The sequence below is a fragment of the Schistocerca piceifrons genome, chromosome 1, assembly GCF_021461385.2.
Source record: "Schistocerca piceifrons isolate TAMUIC-IGC-003096 chromosome 1, iqSchPice1.1, whole genome shotgun sequence".
Lineage (NCBI taxonomy): Eukaryota > Metazoa > Arthropoda > Insecta > Orthoptera > Acrididae > Schistocerca > Schistocerca piceifrons.
Genome location: NC_060138.1, coordinates 481,699,433 through 481,721,581, shown reverse-complemented (window position 1 = coordinate 481,721,581; position 22,149 = coordinate 481,699,433). Strand labels below are relative to the sequence as shown.

General features: G+C 44.5%; 1 protein-coding gene across 1 annotated transcript in view; it reads left to right on the top strand.

The window, feature by feature from the left end:
• LOC124740009 (dynein axonemal intermediate chain 3-like) overlaps window positions 1–14,667 on the top strand; it is a 153,660-nt gene extending 138,993 nt beyond the window's left edge. Inside the window, exons 5-6 of the mRNA XM_047248619.1 lie at window positions 14,314–14,460; window positions 14,572–14,667. Coding sequence (XP_047104575.1) covers window positions 14,314–14,460; window positions 14,572–14,667 — 243 coding nt within the window. The remainder of the gene's footprint in view (window positions 1–14,313; window positions 14,461–14,571) is intronic.
• The last annotated feature ends 7,482 nt before the right edge of the window (window positions 14,668–22,149 follow it).

Genomic DNA, 22,149 nt, shown 5'->3' with positions numbered 1-22,149 from the left:
CAACTAGTTGGTTTTACCTTGCTGGTTTATCCAGTTTTTATACTTTATTACTGAATGTGTTACTCATTCAGACATACTATGTTTTACACATTACCTCTTTGATGTAATTTTGCTAGTTTATTTGTAGTCCATGCCTATCCGACGGTCATTTCCGTTCTCTTAAATAGCTCCCAGCTATGTACACGATGCAGAGTTTGCTATGAGCTACACACATCAAAAAAAGTTTTGAATCACCCCGGTTCCCGGAACTCCTGAAGATAGACGTTGACTGTTCAGAGATGTCATTAAACCCTCCAAAAGATGTAAACAACCATGCATGAGCAGCGCCTATTAGACGGAGGAGTTACGACAGTCGATCAGTTCCACTCATTCCACCAGGAAGGAGGTACGTGTCATGTGTTGTCTGCAGTTCAACCATGCCTAGAAGGTCAACACCGCGGTTAGATCGCGTCCGCATTGTTATTTTGTGCCAGGAAGGGCTCTCAACAAGGGAAGTGTACAGGCGTCTCAGAATGAACCAAAGAGATATTGTTCGGGCATGGAGGAGATACAGAGAGACAGGAACTGTCGATGACATGCCTCGCTCAGGCCGATTAACAGTTATAAGTCCAGTGAATGACCGCTACCTGCGGATTGTGGCTCGGAGGAATCCAGACAGCAACGCCACCATGTTGAATAACGCTTTTCGTGCAGCCCCAGGATGTTGTATTACGACTCAAACTGTGTGCTATAGGCTGCATGATGTGCAACTTTACTCCCGATGGGGAGGTCCACCTTCGCAACCACGATACCATGCAGCGCGGTACAGATGGGCCGAACAACATGCCGAATGAACCGCTCAGGATTGGCATCACTTTTTCTGCACCGCTGAGTGTCGCGTGTGCCTTCAACCAGACAATCGTCGGAGACGTTTTGGGAGGCAACCCGGTCCGGCTAAACGCCCTAGACACACTGTCCAGCGAGTGCAGCAAGTTGGAGGTTCCCCGCTGTTTTGGGGTGGCATTATGTGGAGCCGACGTACGCCGCTGGTGGTCATGGAAGACACCGTAATCGTTGTACGATACGTGAATGCCATCCTCCGACCGATAGTGCAACCATATCGGCAGCATATTGGCGAGGCATTCGTCTTCGTGGACAACAATTCGCGCCCCCATAGTGCACATGTTGTGAATGACTTCCTTCAGGATAACGACATCGCTCGACTAGAGTGGCCAGCGTGTTCTCCAGACATGAACCCTATTGAACATGCTTGGGATAGATTGAAAAAGGGTTGTTTATGGATGACGTGACCCACCAACCACTCTGAGGGATCTACACTAAATCGCCGTTGAGGAGTGTGATAATCTCGACCAACAGTGTCTTGCTGTACTTGTGTACAGTATGCGACGACAAATACAGGCATGCATCAATGCAAGAGAACTTGATACTGGGTATTAGAGGTACCGGTGCGTACAGGAATCTGGATCACCACCTCTGAAGGTCTCGCTGTATGGTGGTACAAAATGCAATGTGTGGTTTTCATGAGTCATAAAAAGGGCGGAAATGATGTTTATGTTGATCTCTATTCCAATTTACTGTACTGATTCCGGAACTCTCGGAACCGAGGTGATGCAAAACTTTTTTTGGTGTGTGTATATGCTCTCATACATTTTCCCATGAGCGGTACATTATTATTTTTATTTATTTCCCCTCTTTCAGACTTCTTTAAGTCATAGATGTAGTTCGTAACATGTAACTTAAGGCAATTTTCTGGTCTTTGCTTTTCTCAGGTCTGAAGATTGTTGCTTAGTCACCTGAAACTACTCGTCGCATTTTAATATTTTATGCTGCAAACGATCTCGACAGTCATAAAAAATTATTTTTTTTAATTTTAAGAAATGTTTATATTTGCCAGGTTATTCGTGGATGGCACCCATGATTTAATTAATTTTGGCTATAAAGTTTATAACAGTCAATGTTTACACAAACTTTATTTATTAGGTGTACCGTTTCCGACTATTCAGTCATTATTAACAGCCGTATAAAATAAAAAACAGTGTACACAAACACATATGTCGTATATAAACAAATTAAATAAACAACTAATTACACTACCTAGCTTTAAAAGTCTGACCTTAATGTTTCTTGGTCGCTGACTGTGTCAAAGTACGGCAACGGTGGACATATCCTTGAGGTACTTGCGGAAAGTGGAGTAATCAATGATATTTCTTATATAACTATATAGCTTTTTCGAAGTTATTGTAATTTGATTGGAGTAATCAATGATATTTCTTATATAACTATATAGCTTTTTCGAAGTTACTGTAATTTGATTTACCCCAAGATATTTAAGTCTCATCTTTATCAATGATAATGACGGAAACAGGGGAAATGAATTAAAACTTGTGCCGACGCCGGTACTTCTTGCTTACTTGGCAGAAATGCTAACCATTATACCACCGCAGCACTGTGGTGAACCTTGCTGCAAACGAACTACTTAAGTCGAGTGCCCTCCCCACCACATACTTCGATTCATATCTTCAGCTTATTTTCCCCCTTATACTGTACTATTGCCAGTGCTCTCCAGCACTGGAATAGCACCCCAATGTTGGACGTAATGGGGAAGTCCTGTACCATGGGTGATCTTACAGATTTTACAATTAAATTTACCCCTAGACATTTAAGTCTCATGTGTAAGGGGGAAAATAAGTTGAAGATATAAATTGCAGTTTGTCGTGAGGAGAGCATTCGACTTAAGTCGTTCGTGCAACAATGTTGACAATAGTTGCGGTGGTGTAAAGGTTAGCATTTTTGCCTAGTAAGCGAAGAAAATCCTGGTTCGAGTTCCGGCGGTGGCACAAATTTTAATTCATTTCTTCTGCTTCCAACTTAACAGTTTGGTTTGTATACGTGATTTATAAGTAAACTGAAGTAAATTAATTATGAGGTATCAACAGTCATAAAAAAGTTTCGAAAATTATTAAGTAGTTAAGCTGTGTCGCCGCATGTATGTAGGTCTACAGCCAATGACGAGTAAGCAGATGACGTAATCTCGTAGACGATCAGGATGCAAATAAAGAAGTTACCGATGCACTCTGCTGGCTGGGCTGCCGAGTGAACTGCGTGGTGGAAGTGCCCATATCATCACAGAACGTAACTGACCTAAGCTGTAAACTGCGAGAAATTAAAAAATGCAACATAATAGTTCTGATTTCTTCCAGTAGTATGTTATTTGTGATGGCGATTAAGTCACCCAACCACCCCTCTGACATTAGAATCTACGCGTGCTAAGTTAAAATAACAGGGAAATTCGAAAATGCAAGAAGCACAATTATGCTTTAGGTCACACTGAAAAATAGTGGAGATTTCGAAAATGCCCTAAACTTAAAATGGCCAATGGGCTCACATTTTGGGCTCACATTTACCTCCGACAGCACAATGTTATTTCAGTTGTACAGATAGGTAATTAAAAAAACTTAAGCACTGTTGTTCTCTGGGAGAATTTGTTCTATGGAACATTCAGGTACAACGTTTTTGGAATTGGCTGTCAAGAAATTAATGCTCGGGGGATGTGGCAGTTGTCAAACAATCTGGCCATGTTCATATCTGAGGCTCAGTTTCACCAAAAATATATTAATCTTATATGCATCCACCATGGATCCACCACACTGGAGAAGGAAACATGCTAATACCAATTTACAAGTCGCTTTGTCACCATCAAAAAACATGGCAAATACATCCAATAAAGAGATGACATATGTATGGTGTCTGAGTGGTTTTATTTGCATTTTAAAGTGCAACACTTGGTGATGATTAAGTTCGACATATAGGCTGCCCTTCCTACAAAAATGGATAAGTCCCGATTAATGTGATGCAGTCTCACTACTCTCAGTTATGGTTCTTCAGACACTGATACTTAAATAGCACAAGAGAACATTTTATATAGCTCCTGAATTGTTTTAATTCACCAAGGGGAAAAAAATCGCAACAGCTACAAATAATTACTTAGAGTAATGAAATTTCGGGAATACATATGTCTACATAACATAATTGTGTGATTAACATTACAAGCTCGCTGGTTAATGTAAGCGTGAGATAAGTCATTGCAAATGTGAAATGCTGGTACATTAATAACTGGTAAAACCGCCAGAATGTTGAACGCAAGGATGCAAACGTGCACGCCAAGTGTTGCACATGTGCCGGATGTCAGTTTGTGGGATGCAGTTCCATGCCTGTTTCAATTGGTCGGCTGTTTGTTGATGACACTGGACTTGTCGTCAGATGATGTCCCATATGTGCTCGATTGGAGACAGATCCGGTGATCGAGCAGGCCAAGGCAATACGGTTACACTCTGTAGAGCAACGGTATGTGGGCGAGCGCTGTCCTGTTGGAAAACAGCCCGTGGAATGCTGTTCATGAATGGCAGCACAACAGGTCGACTGATCAACAAGCTTGCAGTCAGGGTGCGTGCTCCTGCTACCATATAGAATCGCACCCCAGATCATAACTCTGCGCGTACATCCAGTGTGTCTAGGCTGTAGATGGGTTTGCCGGCCGGTGTAGCCGAGAGGTTCTAGGCGCTTCAGTCTGGAACCGCGCGACCGCTACGATCGCAGGTTCGAATCCTGCCTCGGGCATGGATGTGTGTGATGTCCTTAGGTTAGTTAGGTTTGAGTAGTTCTAAGTTCTAGGGGACTGATGACCTCAGATCTTAAGTCCCATAGTGCTCAGAGCCATTTGAACCATTTTATAGATGGGTTTGTTGCAGGCCCTCACTGACACCGGGGCAGAAGTAGCTTTCATTAGAAAATACAACAGATCTCCACTCCGCCCTCCAATGAGCTCCCGCTTGACACCACCGAAATCGTAAATGTCAGTGGTTTGGGCTCAGTGCAATGCACGCTACACGGCTGCCCTTGAAGTAACGGACTTGTAACAGTTCGCTGCGTCACTGTGGTGTTCAAATAGCTACTGCAGATACAGTACGATACGCCGGAGCCACACACGATAGTTTTTCCTTTCTGTAACACCACGTGGCCGTCCATAGCCCACTCTTCTTGCGGCCGTACTCACACTTACCTTCTGTGGCCGTGAAGCAGCTTAATGAAGGCAAGTAGTGGCCTATTTCTGAACTTTCATTACAAGCAAAAGTGATGCTGCGTGAAATATTGATTGGATTAGTTCCAAAAATGTTCAGTTTAATTACTTCCGCGTAAAGCATTTTGCAGGGTATTATAGCAGTTGCTCGCATCTGTTACCTAACTAAATACAAGAAGGTGTAAGATTCGCCTTAATTTTGGATTGTTATTGTGCCTTAAACATACAGAAGTTTACATAGTCCACAGTGATTAAAGTTACATGAAACACGTGCTATCTTTAACACACCCATACAAAGACAATCTCTCCATTGTACATTGGAAAATCATCAAGGCATACATCCTGTTTTGATGACTGAAATACCGAACTTCGGAAAAGTTTGCAATGAAAAACAGGACTCGCTGTCATTTTGGGTTTGGTGTACGTCACATAATATGTTGTTGCGTATGAAATTTAGCTAACATGTCGAATATTTCTTTAGGTGTGGGTGGAGGTCTCTGTATGTCACTGATCTCTAGAAAATTGATCTGAGGCAGCACATTAATTTGGGATCGCCCCGCGCCAGCGATAAAACCAGAGCGAAATATCCAGACAGAATGAAACAACAGTCATGGCTCCATGTGTTAGATTTGTAGAAGGCGAAAATGATAATGTGGGAAAGTTACATCTGATGGTCCTGGGAAGAACGTTGCTTAAAGAATGTAGCAATTCTTAATATTTCATCTATTGGCAGAAACAATCACAAAATTGAAACCAAAACAGAGCAGTCAGCAAACAAGGTTGCTTGATGTCTTCTGGCAGAAGGATAGGACGCTTACATCCATAATTTTCTCACAAAGAGGTGGGGCGTTATTCAAGATATTGATACTGGCTTAACCTTCGAAGAGATCCTTGCAGAAGTCTGTATTTTTAGTCACCGACGTGAGAAGATTCCTAAAGAAAATAGTTGAAGATGGAGAGGTGAAATTCCTGCCTACACCTAAATGGATCGTGACATTTAAATCTCAGCAACTTTCTCTGTATGTATATTTGTACACCGTGGGATGCCGAACTGCACCGTACATCCAGTAAGTTTTGCGATGTCATAATTATCTAGATGTTTTAATTTAAGTACACAGTGTCGTAGAAGCGCTCGTTGTACCAAATACACGGGAGTCCATGAGGCTTCACATGGCTTAAACAGCGGAGAGCTCACGTGGAGTACACGATCACCTGTTTCGAACATGGAAGGTCGTTATTTGCGAAACTGGGTTTGTCATCCCATCGAATTCAATCCAAAGGCTACGCAGGGCTTAGACACGACAGAGAGAGTGGAAAAGGAGGCGTTGCCATTTTACTTAGGGGTACAGTTCAGTTTAGAAAGACTGACATCAAACTTAGGTCGACAAATTGCATGCAGGGGGCGCTGTAATTTACTCTTTTAATGGCGCATTTACCATTGTCACCATTTACAAACCACCTAAGTGTAAATTACAAAACTTTGTTCTGGATCAGATTATTGGCGAGCTTCAAACGCCACTTCTCCTTCTATCTACAATTACATCTACGTCTTCATGATTATTGTGCAATTCCCAATAAAGTGCCAGGCAGAAGGTTCATCGAACCACCTTAAAGCTACTTCTCTACCGTTCCACTCTCGAATAACGCGCGGGAAAAACGAAAACTTAGATTTTTCCGCGTGAGCTCTGATTTATTTTATTTTATTATCATGATTATTTCCCCCTATGTAGGTTGGCGCCAACCATATATTTTCACACTCTGAGGAGAAAGGTGGTGATTGAAATTTTATGAGAGGGTCTTGCCTCAGCGAAAAACGCCTTTATTTTAACGACTGTCGCTCCAATTCGTGTATCATATGCGTAGCAGTCTCTCACCTATTTCGTTATAATAGAAAACGATCTGCTCTTCTTTGAAATTTTTCGATGTTCTCCATCAATCCTGTCTGATGCGGATCTCATACCGGACAGCAATACGCCATATGAGGGCGGACAAAGGTAGAGCAAACAGTCTCTTTAGTAGACCAGTTACATTTTCTAAGCCTTTTATGACCGGAAATCACAAATTAGTCACACAACTGAGGCTTTACTGATAGGCACGCAATTTAATTAGATGTCGCTTGTGACGAACAGTGTCAAAGCCCTTGAAATCTAAAAGTATGGGATCAATTTGACGTCCCCTGTTGATAGTAGTCATTACTTAGAGAGAATAAAGAGTTAGTTGTGTTTCACAAGAACGTATTTTCTGAATCCATATTGGCTGTTTGTCAATAAATCGTTTCCTTAGAGGTAATTCATAAAAGACAACTTCCACCATAAAGACATACACTGCCTGGCAAAAAAGTGGAGCATCCAGAAGGGGAGGAGGGAACGAAATAACGAAATTAAACTTCACGTGTTGACAGCGTATCTGACGTTATTTCAGTGATTACACAATCGGTTCAAGTTTATAACGAACTTGGCGGTATGAGTCAGCTTCTCAGTATGACGTTGTCCCTCTTTTGGCCAGGATGCCCTGATTGGGTTGGAAAGGTCGTCATAAAGCTCTTGGATCCTCTACTGTGGCAAGCCGACCTACAACTTCTGTAAACGGTGTCTCATACCCTGGATGCTGGCAGTGGGACGGAGTTGATGTCCAAGCTGGCCTCACGTACGTTCTGTCATAAGGATCACATAACATCTGTCGCTCTTCATACCCCTTATATAGCCTACTAGGAATAGTAAAACACACGAACAGTAATAAGGCACTCTAGAGGTTGTTCTGTCTCCCGCACTGATGACCTCGGATGTGAAGTCCCATAGTGCTTAGACCCATTTGAACCATTTTTTTGTCTCCCGCAGACAATTGCAACTCTAATCATTTAGATGCCCGCCGACGGTATTTATATATACGAAAGTACGTTGACATCTGAACATGTCTTCTGGGTGCTTCACTTCTTTTGTCAGGCGGTATATACGGCTGTCAGGAACTTACTATTTATACCCCAACCGTCTTATTTTCATTATTGATTGGTTTTTACAATATAAAAGTAGTTTTATCTTCTCTGTACCCATCAATATCAGCGTCACCAAAACTTCATTTCTCTTCATCTCTCTCTTCCCCCCCTCCCCCCCCCCCCGCCGCCCCCCGCCACACACCCATCTACCCACACACCACACAAACATACTCAAGGGTAAATGGCAAAATGGCAAATTTGAAATGAATAGCCCCCAAAATCTATATCACTCGTTCACACAAATGAAAACTGTGAATTTCTCTTTCGTTTGTAAGATTCTTCAGACTTATTAGTTAAAAATTTTTCGCAACATAGAAGTGGAGGAGAATGATTGAATGAAATGTGGAGTTTACGTACTTAATTACTGAAAATTTCATTAAAATGTTGTATGCTGCCTCAGCTTTTAAACTGACTACCATTCTTTTTACTAGTTGTAATGTCATTGACAATCTTGGTCAGATTCTTTATCTGTCAACTTTCCATGGTCGTATTCTGTAATAAAATCATTTGGAACGGATAATTCAGCTTTCTCATGAGATTGGACCCAAGTGGGGAAAACGGAATACTTTTTAAGGAAAAGCCATTTCTTTACGGCATAACCAGTTATGTACATCAGTACAGGCAGAAACTTACTAGTATCTTGATATTTCAAAATGCTCCCTTAACACCACAGAGTATTTGCCAACGTTCACATATTTATTAAATGTGCCAGGCGAGTCACCTTGAAGATAGCTGTGTGGTTAATAGCTCAAATACTGGAAGATGAAATATTGCTGCTCCGAATGCACCGCCCGAAAAAAGATGGACGCTTTTATTTACTGGAAAACTTTAAGAAACATTCCAGAAAGTATTCAGTTGTAACTTGCTAAGACCCTCATCTACACTTGATTTAGTAAAATCTAACGAACAAAAGAGAAAAGTCCAGCTTTAATTTCATCGGTAATGGGTGACATAGATTTTGGGACATATTCATTTCAGATTTTGCCATATACTCCTAAATCTCTCTGTGTGTACATGTATGTGTATGCCTGTGTGTGTATTTGTGTGTGTGTGAGTGTATTTTGAAATTTTGTGCCAATATCCGGTTCGAAGTACAGTATTTGACAAACATATGTTGAAGTGAAGTATGCAACATACGTTGTAGTGAAGTATGGAAGAGGTACTGCGTGGCAGAGACAACAAATTTAGGTGCATCATTCTCCAGCAGCCGCATGGAAGAAGATCAGACGACCAGTCCAGCTGGTCACGCCTTTTCAGATATACTAATATACTAACGAAGGACGTTGTGGAATGAGAAGAGTCACTTACACCATCTGTTTATATTTTTTAGTAAAGAGTAGACTGTCCTGGCCTTTGCAGCAAGTGTGTGTGTGTGTGTGTGTGTGTGTGTGTGTGTGTGTGTGTGTGTGTGTGTTTGAGGGGGGGGAGGGGGAGGGTAGTGTCACTGTGCATAACACATATTACACAGTCAGTTTCAGCAGTTTCAGTATTACGTTTTGGAAGATAGATGTAGCTTTTACCAACCTCGGTGGGGCAAGCTACTGTGTAAGTTATTTCCAAAGGCTTGAAAGTGAAAAAAATTAAGATTCTAAAATATGGTGCTGCTTAATTTCTTGAATAAAAATACCGCCTGAGGACCCTGCTACCTTGTTATGGTACATTGTTAAGTGATGTTTGTGAATTCCAGAGAACTTTGAGGGACTTATTGCAAAGTACCAATTTCCAATCCTACCAACGTAATGAAAAATAATCCGATCAAGAATGTCAGTGGCGCTGCAACAAGTGAAAAAGTAGTAGGCACGCACAAAACTGAAGGCAACATAGAATATTTTAATGCAATTTTAGTAAATAAATATGTAGTGTCATGTTTAATCACTTACTCTCACTTTATGAAAAATTTGTACCTGTAAAGTTTGATTAATCACACAAATATCTTGCAGGAGATTGATAATACTCATGAGTACATATCCAGAATATAAGCAAAGCTGTCGTCTGCATGTGTACTGTGCTATTGTGGTACATAATAAGCACCAAGTACAGCAAGTATTCTATGCATTGTCATAAAAAATGTAACATGCTTTTCGTAAAAAGGTCATAGAGACAAATAAACCATGGCACGTAGGTACAGAAAGAGTATAGATGCTATGAAAGTTTATTTTATTCAAAAAATCGCGATAATCTGAGTGTTAAAACATGACGTAAAATGTAAAAAAATTTTAAGGATGTAGGAATAATCGATCCAGTAACCTTGGGTTACCTGTGGCACAAGCATTATCTTTCAAGTTATCTCAGCATCGAGTTAACTGCGTTACTAGCAAGTAGTTCTGCACACTTTAATTTTGTGTACGTTATTTTTATGGTGTGTAAACCTTACCTAAAAATGTGTTATGTCTTCTTTTCCTTTATTCAATTTATACTGAAAAATAAAAATGTGTAAATAAAATTGTAGTGCTATAAGCTTTTGTATTTATCGCACAGCCAATGCAAAAACGCTCGGTGCAATTTCGCACACTAATGGGGCAAATGGCATTTAGGAAGGTAACGTGGCGTCTTCTGGAGCATACGCTGAGGCGGTGGAGGGGTAGAAAGCAGGGGAAAGGGGGATTGAAAAGGCTAGCGAAGTCGCCCTGCGCGTCGTGACTACAGTAATCATTGGCCACTGTAGTTGCAGCTAGGGTAAAAGGAAACAGCTGAAAGACTGACTCCGTCCAAACGAGACACCATTGTTGCATTTGCAGCCAGGTGGTACAAGGCGAGTAGCCTTACATGCTGCGGAACGTGACAGAACGGCTTCCGGTAGTAACTCATGGAAACTCGTATTTACATCATGACACCTCAGCAACAACAACAAATGAGGGAAAATCACTTTGAGAGTACCCATCTCATTCGTGAGCGCACAAAAATATGATCCGGTGACCCACGTGCACAGAACAGTGAAGGACTAGCATACACAAATACTTCACGTACTGTCACCCCGTGCCATGAACAGTGGTCCGTAGTTACACGTAGTACACCAGGTATGATCCACATAAACAGAAACATTTCACGACAGTAATATAATAGTAATAAAATAACTATATTGTCTTCCTGCTAACAAATGTACACAAATCAGAAGTACCAATTTGGCCTACGTCATGAATGGATCGAAATACACGACACCAAGAACAAAAAAATACTGATCATTTTCTTCATCTGATTGCACTGATCTCATCTCCCCGGGCGTCTACAGAAATTTGTTCAAGAAGGTGCAAGGTTCTAAAACTGGAATTTTTATAAAACTCTTTCGGTGAATTTGAAAACGTATTTTTACTACTTACTATTATTGAAAAGGATTGAAAATACAATGAATTTCAGGATACGTAGCCTTATTTCTCGGCATCTATTACCATGTTAATCACACACACACACACACACACACACACACACACAAATATACACCTGCTGGAGAAGGCAGGACAGTTTACCCTTCACCTGAAAATTTCATCTTAAATAGAATAATTCACTCTCATCACTGCCGAATGTCTTCCACACCCTGGTATCTGGGGATGATCAGTTTGACCACTCATCAGGCTTTCGTCCCATCCGGCTGCTGAAGATTGATGTACCTTATTTTGTTCTCTCTACCACGTCGTACGTCTTCCACCACTGCTCTCATCCACAAGCGTCGGTGTTTTGTGGGATTCTGAGCCGGCCGCTGTGGCCGAGCGGTTCTAGGCGCTTCAGTCCGGAACCGCGATGCTGGTACGGTCGTAGGTTCGAATCCTGCCTCGGGCATGGATGGGTGTGATGTCCTTAGGTTAGTTAGGTTTAAGTAGTTCTAAGTCTAGGGACTGATGACCTCAGATCTTACGTCCCATAGTGCTTAGAGTCATTTGAACTATTTTTGTGATTCTGAACTAGTACACTTGCTCCAGTTCTAGGCCTTCTTCTTGATGGATATACACTAAGTGATCAAAAGTATCCGGACACCTGGCTGAAAATGACTTACAAGTTCGTGGCGCCCTCCTTCGGTAATGCTGGAATTCAATATGGTATTGGCCCACCCTTAGCCTTGATGACAGTTTCCACTGTTCAATCGTCCAATGTGTACGCTCTTTACGTCAAGCGAGGCGTCATTTGGCATTTACCGGCGTGATTTGTGGCTTATGAGCAGCCGCTCGAACATGAAATCCAAGTTTTCTCACCTCCCGCCTGTCATAGTACTTGCAGTGGATTCTGATGCAGTTTTTGAATTCCTGTGTCATGGTCTGGATAGATGTTTGTCTATTAGACATTACGACCCTCTTCAACTGTCGGCGGTCTCAGTGAACAGACGAGGTCGACACGTACGCTTTTGTGCTGCACGTGTCCCTTCACGTTTCCACTTCATTATCACATCGGAAACCGTGGACCAAAGGACGTTTAGGAGTGTGGAAATCTCGCATACAGACGTTGACACAAGTGACACCCAATCACCTGACAACGTTCGAAGTCCGTGAGTTCCACGGAGGGCCCCATTCTCCTCTCTCACAATGCCTAACGGCTACTGAGGTCGCTGACATGGAGTAGGTGGCAGCACGATACATTTAATATGAAAAACGTATGTTTTTGGGGGCGTCCGGATACTTTTGATCACATAGTGTACTTCGCGGAAGTATCGCAGACTACATCTCACACAAATAGTTTACAATAAGGGTACATGCTTGGTTTGACTACGTTAAGAATACGCACACCGTACGATAACTCGTTAATGACCAGATGCAACTATACTGATCGGATTATTCAACAATATTTACATCCAATCAGCTCAAGTGACCTCTCACGATCACGTCGTATCAGTTACGTCGTTGACGGATAACAGTAAAATGTTAATTCTTGGTTAGTTAGTACTACATGTTCGATAGCTCATTTGAACGATTCTTTTATCTAGATGATGTGGAACGAGTTATTTTATAGGATATGTGTACATGATTAGTTTTTTCGTTAATGAACACATTGTTTTTTTTAGTCCTGTTCATGCAACTACATTTAAAAACAATGTATTTTTTTCAATACCTACCAGTGTTTAAGTAGAAATTCGTCAGTGTAATACAAGGAGATGTCAAGGAGAAATGATTTTAAGTTAGATTTAAAACCAACTGAAACGATTAAGGCGACCACTCGCGTAAAGCGGAAAATTCAGGTTCGAGTCGCGCGGTTCGGCACAAATTTTCATTGTCTTCATCCGATTGTATAGCTAGAAGTGGTTCATATTCGCAACTGCCAGCACATTTCATGTGATCGGTATGGCCTAGGCTTTATGGTGTAGGTAACGCATAAACACAGCTGTGTATCTTTGAGCGAGGTGCCATCGCAGCACAAAGATGTTACAAGAAGTTTGTTCTGGATCACGTCTATCTGTTTGGAAATGCGGTAACTCCCGATTTCCTGTTTGCGGACGACGATTCCCCCCCCCCCCCCCCCCTCTGCCCTTCCCCTTGCCAAACACACACAGGACCGCTGCAGTGCCGGACAAACTGCAAAGTGAAGATATTAAACGTGTAGCATGACTAATGTACTCCGCGGACCTAAACCTCGTAGCGCGTGCCTTAGATGCTCTTGGCAGACGTGTTTTTCAACGAACATGCTCTGTCAGAGCCCTGCAAGAACTGAAAATCCCCTTGAAAGAGGAGTGGGAAAATATCCCCAAAGACTAAAAAAGAAAAAAAAATTCAAATGGCTCTGAGCACTATGGGACTTAACTCCTGAGGTCATCAGTCCCCTAGAACTTAGAACTACTTAAACCTAACTAACCTAAGGGTATCACACACATCCATACCCGAGGCAGGGTTCGAACCTGCGACCGTAGCGATCACGCGGTTCGAGACTGAAGCGCGTAGAACCGCTCGGCCACACCGGCCGGCCCCAAGTACTCCTCAATACTTTGGTAGCCGGCACGAATAAAGGTACAAAACGTGCGTTAGTGTCCAAGGAGGGCGTATTCATTACTGAGAGTCCGACGTCGACTTCTATGTTGGGAATTTGACACGAACGTCATTTATGCCTGTCATCCTGCTTTCCCATGTTGTGAAATCTGTAGGCTTTTTCGTAATAAATTCACCACTCCACCTCTATTACGCACGTACTGTGTTTCACGTCGTTCATCATTGCCTGTGATTATTCCTGTCCGACAACATCTCTGTTCCTCAGCAGTCGTCAAGCATTGTACAGTCCCCGTACGTAGAAGATGCCAGCGCTACCATTTAAAGCTCGCACCATACCGCAGGTGTCGAACCGCGGCAAGCTGGCGTCTGCGGCTGAGGACGCTTCCCCGTCGCTGGCGCTGCTGACGGGCTGCGAGGACGGCACGGTGGCGCTGTGGGACCTGGAGGCCCGCCAGCCGACCGTCGAGACGGCGCTGGTGCAGCCCAAGGCGCGCGGCGGCCGCAAGGCGCGCATGCGCCCTGCCGCGCTGGACGCGGGCGCCCCGCGCTACCGGCCGCTGCATCTGGTGCTCAGGCCGCAGTTCAGTGTCATCAACCAGGCGCCGGACGACGCCAGCCCGACGCCCGTCTCCTGCATAGCGTTCGACCCGCCGTTCGTCAGGTTACTCTCACTGCACACAACTACCTGGAAATAGTGTCGAAGCCCGCCAATAAAATACACTGTAATTATACTGCTGGTCTTTAAAACAGCAACACCAGGATGAACAGCAGATAATAAAATTTTATGTAGATGTAGGCTCTCCCAGCGTCTACTGTTTGGGAAAAGCTCTCGTGCTTCCAGCCGGGTGACAGTGTTAAAATACCGAGACGTTTCGACGATAGTCATAACCATCTGGCGAAGTGTCGAGATATGCAGATGCTGTAATATGTGTACTAGCAGAGTGCCCCTCTCCACCTGGCTACGGGCAGTCGTGTACTGTTGGGCTGGCTGCCCGGGAGAGTGGTGACGCTGCGGTAGTGCGGGTAGCGGGTGCGCCATTCGCATCTCCGTGTGGGCATTCAGACATCTTGCCAGTTGAACGGTGCCGACCGCGCTCTCGTCACACTGCCGCTGACGCCATATTCCATGCCGCACTTACACTACTGCCCATTAAAATTGCTACACCACCAAGGCGACGTACTACAGACGCGAAATTTAGCCGACACGAAGAAGATGCTGGGATATCAAAATGATTAGCTTTTCAGAGCATTCACACAAGATGGTGCCAGTGGCGACACCTACAACGTGCTGACATGAGGAAAGTTTCCAACCGATTTCTCATGCACAAGCAGCAGCTGACCGGCGTTGCCTGGTGAAACGTTGTTGTGATGCCTCGTGTGAGGAGGAGAAATGCGTACCATCACGTTTCCGACTTTGGTAAAGGTCGGATTGTAGCCTATCGCGATTGCGGTTTACCGTATCGCGACATTGCTGCTCGCGTTGGTCGCGATCCAATGACTGTTAGCTGAATATGGAATCGGTGTGTTCAGGAGGGTGATATGGAACGCTGTGCTGGATCCCAACGGCCTCGTATCACTAGCAGTCGAGATGACAGGCATCTTATCCGCATGGCTGTAACAGATCGTGCAGCCACGTCTCGATCCCTGAGTCAACAGATGGGGACGTTTGTAAGACAACAACCATCTGCACGAACAGTTCGACGTTTGCAGCAGCATGGACTATCAGCTCGGAGGGACCATGGCTGCGGTTACCCTTGACGCTGCATCACAGACAGGAGCGCCTGCGATGGTGTACTCAACGACGAATCTGGGTGCACGAATGGCAAAACGTCATTTTTTTTCGGATGAATCCAGGTTCTGTTTACAGCATCATGATGGTCGCACCCGTGTTTGGCGACATCGCGGTTAACGCACATTGGAGGCGTGTATTCGTCATCGCCATACTGGTGTAGCACCCGGCGTGATGGTATGGGGTGCCATTGGTTACACGTCTCGGTCACCTCTTGTTCGTATTGACGGCACTTTGAACAGTGGACGTTACACTTCAGATGTGTTACGACCCGTGGCTCTACCCTTCATTCGATCCCTGTGAAACCCTACATTTCAGCAGGATAATGCACGACCGCATGTTGCAGGTCCTGTACGGGACTTTCTGGATACAGAAAATGTTCGACTGCTGCCCTGCCCAGCACATTCTCCAGATCTCTCACCAACTGAAAACGTCTGGTCAATGGTGGCCGAGCAACTGGCTCGTCACAATACGCCAGTCACTACTCTTGATGAACTGTGGTATCGTGTTGAAGCTACTTGGGCAGCTGTACCTGTACACGCCATCCAAGCTCTCTTTTACTCAATGCCCAGGAGTATCAAGGCCGTTATTACGGCCGGAGGCGGTTGCTCTGGGTACTGATTTCTCAGGATCTATGCACCCAAATTGCGTGAAAATGGAATCACATGTCAGTTCTAGTATAATATATTTGTACAATGAATACCGTTTATCATCCGCATTCCTTCTTGGTGTAGCAATTTTAATGGCCAGTAGTGTATATTCCAAAGGATTCCTTCATGACGCTGTCCCATTAGTCACTTGCTAGGAGCAGCGCCAAGGTGTGGTCTTCTCTGATGCTATGCTCTGACATCGCTGTTTTCTCTGTCTATACCAGCCGAACATGCCTGACGTGCGTCTCGCAGCGTTTCGAAATACAGCGCTTTTGTACTTCGGACCACTCTTAGCCAAACTTGCGAGACAACTTAAAAAATGTGACCTAGAAACCCTCTTCCGACCACCGCTGAAGACGAAAGAGTGACTTGGTTCAGCGAAAAATCAAATAAAAACATACGTACCTGGAACATACAGCACCGCCTTCGAATGTGGCCAACAGTACATCGGGTAAACGCAACACAGTATTTCGAAAAGCTGCGAGGAGCAACTCAGGCATGTGCTACTGTGACATACAGAGAAATCACCGATGACAGAGCGTATCATCAAGGAAGACCACATCATTGACTTTCACAAAACGAAAATCCGTTGACGAGCAACCGCCTATGGGACAGCGTCATAGCGGTTGGGGGGTTGGAGTGTTGTTTGGGGGAGGAGACCAAACAGCGAGGTCATGGGTCCCATCGGATTATGGAAGGAAGTCGGCCGCGCCCTTTCAAAGGAACCATCCCGGCATTTTCGTGGAGCGATTTAGGGAAATCACGGAAAACCTAAATCAGGATGGCCGGACGCAGGATTGAACCGTCGTCCTCCCGAATGCGAGTCCAGTGTGCTAACCACTGCGCCACCTCGGTCAGTATCATAAGGGAATCCAGTGGAATAAAGATTCACGAGAGGCTGGCCAACAGAGACGAAGGGTACCAGCTAAGTGCGGCACGAAACCCGCATCTGCGTCAGTACGACAAGAGCGCCGCCAGCACCCCGGGCCAGAATGCCCACACAGAGATGCGAACGGCGCGCCCGCTACCCAACCGCTGCGGCCTTATTCTCCGGCCGCCCGCCGGCCAGGCACTACACGCCCGCCCCTATCCAGGTGCACTCTGCTACTATAAATAAAGGGTGCCGCAGTTAAAAGTAGCCCATCTCCCTTCTGAATGCCAATGCAGTGTTTCAGATTTTTATATACAGTAAACAGCTACAACAATGGACAGTTTTGTGCAATAATCGATCGTTAGCATTCTTCTGTCAGCATTTCAGTTTGTTCAGCAGTCAAGTTAGACCTTTCTCTTAGCGGTCCGCAACATGATTTTATCGATTCAAGAAAGAATTGAAATTGTGGAAAAATATGTGAAATCAGGTTCGATTAAGGAAACTCACGAAATTTTCGGGGTCAAGTACCCGGATAGGTGACAGCCAGCAAAGAGAACAATACGAGGTCTATATAAAAATTGGCTCACCTACGAATTTGTGCAAAATGTGAAACGACAAAGAATTCCTTCAGTTCGCACCCCAGAAGTTATTGCAGACATTCGCCAAAGAATTATTCTGAGCCCAAAGAAGCCTGCACGTAAAACAAATGAAATGTCGTGTGGCTAGGGCCTCCCGTCGGGTAGACCGGTCGCCCAGTGCAAGTCTTTTGAGTTGACGCCACTGCGGCGGCGCGGTTCTTTCCGTCCCTTTACGACGTACCTGCACCTATCTGTAAACATCAGCTCTGGGGACGGGGCGTAAGTCGTGCTTGGGTAGCTCAGTTAGTTAGAGCACTTGTCCACGAAAGGCAAAGGTCCCGAGTTCGAGGCTCGGTCCGGCACACAGTTTTCATCTGCTAGGAAGTTTCATTCGGAGATACAGAGTGCCAAGAGCGTGCCGAGAATATAAAATTTTAGACGTTACGTCTCATCCCCGACAACGCAGTGCCTGACAGTCTTCACTTGACGGCCGAGAGCAGGAGCGTTTGCGTAGAGTTGTCAGTGCGAACACACGAGCAACGTTGCGTGAAATAACCGCAGAAATTAGTGTGGGGCTTAGGACGAACGTATCCGTTAGAGCTGCGCAACGAAATCTGGCGTTAATGGGTCACTGCATCAGATGACCGACGCAAGCGCCTTTGCTAGCAGCGCGACATCGCCTTCAGCGCCTCTCCTGGGCTTGTGACCGTATCGGTGGGTCACTGGACGACTGGAAAATCTTGGTCTGGTCAGATGACTCTGGATTTCAATTGGTAAGAACTGATACTAAGGTTCGAATGTGGCGCAGACCCAACGAAACCATGGACCCAAATTGTCAACTAGGCACTGTACATGCCTGTGGTACCTCCATAATGGTGTGCGCTGTGTTTACATGGAATGAACTGGGTCCTCTGGTCCAACTGAACCGATAATTGATTGGAAATGGTTATATTCGGCTACCTGGAGACCATTTGCAGCCATTCATAGACTTCACGTTCCCAAATAATGCTGGAATTTTTATGGATGAGAGTGCGCCATTTCACCGGGCACAGTTGTTCGCGACTGGTTTGAAGACTATTCTGGACAATTCGAGCGAATGATTTGGCCACCCAGATCCCCTGACATGAATCCCGACGAATACTAACGGGACATTGGGCGTGTACAGTGTGCTAGGAATATCATGTGATTAAATTTGTAGCTAATTTTAGGGGAAACATGGTACGGATATTAGTATCTAGAGCAGCCATCTCTGGTAACAATACTGGTTCTAAGTTGACTAGGCATGGAGCTGATCCGAGCTTGGATGATAGATACGGGTACACAGTCCATGTTGCTTCAGTTAAGTGTCAGAGCTCATTGCCCGTAGCGGGTAATGAGAGGTGGCGTGACAGTCTTACCAATGGCCGACCAGCGTGGCTGAGCGGTTCTAGGCGCTTCAGTCTGGAACCGCACGACCGCTACGGTCGCAGATTCGAATCCTGCCTCGGGCATGGATGTGCGTGTCGTCTTTAGATTAGTTAGGTTTAAGTAGCTCTAAGTTCTAGGGGACTGATGACCTCAGATGTTTAGTCCCATAGTGCTCAGAGCCACAATCTTATCAGTAATCCATGCCAGGCTTTTTCAGTGGATAAGAGATCCGGCGAACTTGCTGGCAGGAGCAACAGTAGACCACTCTCTTATGTTGAGGAAGCTCTGGACAGCACAGATAACACGCAGTCTTCCGTTATCTTGTCGAAAAATAACGTCATGGAGATCTCGAAGATATGACACACCCATCGGCCTTACACGTTCGGGATGTAGAGGCTTTTGTCCAAGGTACGAGCTGTCTACATCTACATCTGTACTCTGCAACTACTGTGAATGCATGATAGAGGATGCTTAGCATGGTACCGCATCTCGGGGTTTCTCCCTGTTTCAATCGAATATGGAGCGTAGCAGGAATCGCTGCTTCATCGCTTGTGCAAGTGCTGTAATTATTCTAATTTTGACTTCACTGGCCCTGTAGGAGTGACACGTTGAGTGGCTGGAGAATATCTCTAGACAGGGGCAGGCAAAAGTTGCACACAGGTCGCGAGCGTACACCGCTGCTCGAGGCACGTCGATATCTATCTGGTTGTGGCGTGCAATATCGGCCTTAGCTGCAAAAGTTGATGAGGAGCGATCACTAGACAGTGTGTGTTACATCACGAGCAACAGAAATGCTTTGCCAGTCAAAGAAGTGGAGAAGTGGAGACTTGGCGTCGTTTAAAAAGGAATGGAAGTATCAGGTTTTCTTTGTGCAGAATAATGAAAATTCGGAATCTTAATGTGTGGTCGCATACCTGCTGGTCAGCGGATGTTTGGTTTAGGACGCCATTATAGCATATTTCACAAGGATGAGTGCAGCTTATTTTCGGAGTATGAGCTTAAAAAGAGCAGTTACTCGGTACCTGATGAATCTAACGTAAGTTGATTTTTTTCACTAGTGGTCTACAACTCTTTTTCGGCATGTCCCTCGTCTAAATTAAGTAGCAATTTATGCAACACTGCTTTCAGTTTTCAGATCGACCGCAATGACAACCTTGCGGTACGTGCACTTGAACGTACCGCAATTGCAATTGACATGGCAAGAACTGAAAAACAGCTTTCTGAAGTTTAGCTTACTTCATGAATGAGTGCATCAATGACGTTGCAGATCTTTTGTCCCCGCCGAATGTAAATCGGTTTCCAGCAATCAGCCTTTCTCTGTAAGCTGTACGTCGCCGCATAAGCGTTCACTGACAGTCGGTAAGTAAAGTGCAGGGCTCCGTTGCATTTTCCATCGCACTTGATGAGTCCACAGATATTTCAGATACTGTGCAATTAGTGATTCATGTCCGATTCTTTTACATCCCAAAAGCTGTCGAAGAAGCTGTCTGTTCCGTTGGTTACAGTGGGGGCGTTTGGTGTCTGCCCGCCCGTACTGTAGATTCTTCACATGTAGTGGTCTGTCCTCGGAGAGTGTGTCAATAAGGATTTTTCAGCAATTTCGTGACGCTTTCGCCGAGTGAGGTAAACAAACCGTGCCGCCGTTCTTTGTACACGTTCAGTATGTCCTGTTAGTAAATTCTGATAACGGATCCCAGACGTTTGAGCAATATTCTTAGATGGGATACAAAAGCGACTTTTAAGCAGTGTCCTTTGCAGACTGACTACATTTTCCCAGTATCATATATAAGACTGTTCCTCTGTAATCATTGCGTTTTATGTATCTACTTACTGTTACACTCTGACTTTTTTATGAGTTGAATGACTGAAATGTAAAGTTTTATTGAAATCCTGGAAGCAATGGGAACCAAACAGAAAAAGTTTCATTCGTTTTATTTTAAAGGCGTTTCAATACTCTCTGCTAGTATATTCATCACAGAAGTTAATATCTGCCTTGAATAACTTTTTATCGTCCCCACCTTTCGGTAAGTCATTGTGGACCTGATACTTTCTTTCCTCAATATGAGAAAATCCAGAAAACGCATTTTTGTACTATTTAGAAACGCTAGAACATAAGAACAAGGGTTTCATATCAGCTGATTATCTAAAACATTCTCGTCTTCAGAAATTTAGGAACTGTCGCAATTTCCCGGCAGCGTAACAGGAAACTGAGAGTACACAGCTGTTGATCTTTCTTCTTGCGCAGTACCACCAGTCGCCGAAACCAAACTGTCATATCCTCCCCGGAATATGTCTCCCGCAGTTGGAGACGAATCGTCAGGAAGCAGTTTTATACATCGACTACGGCCTCTCAGCCCGGAAGTTTTAGCTGAAGAAGACGCCGGCTGTGAAAGCGTACATTGTATGATCAAACGCCCCTATGGGGAGGAGACGTCAGTTCTGGTTCGGCGACTGGAGGGACTGCGCAAGAAGAAAGTTTAACAAACAGTCACTTTCCTGTTACGTTGCAGAGATACTGCAACAGTCCCGAAATTTATGAAGGGGAGGAGAATGTTTTACGTGGCGCAAGCTAACCATATTTACAACCGCATGGAATTAGATGCTATGGGATAGGATCCAACAGACGAGCCGAGAACTGGAGGCACCTAGCAGTAGGCTGTTATATCTTCATTTATACGAGGCCTGTTCAGAAAGTAAGCTCCGATTGATTGCCAAATTGAAACCACAGTGAACATCAGAAATGTTTTACTTGTAACAATTAGCTACACCTTTCAGCTACTTCTCTACGTAGTCGCCGTTCTGACTTAGACTTTTGTCATAGCGTTGTACCAACTTTTCAATAGCCTCATCATAGAAGGCAGCCGCCAGTGCTTTCCGCCAAT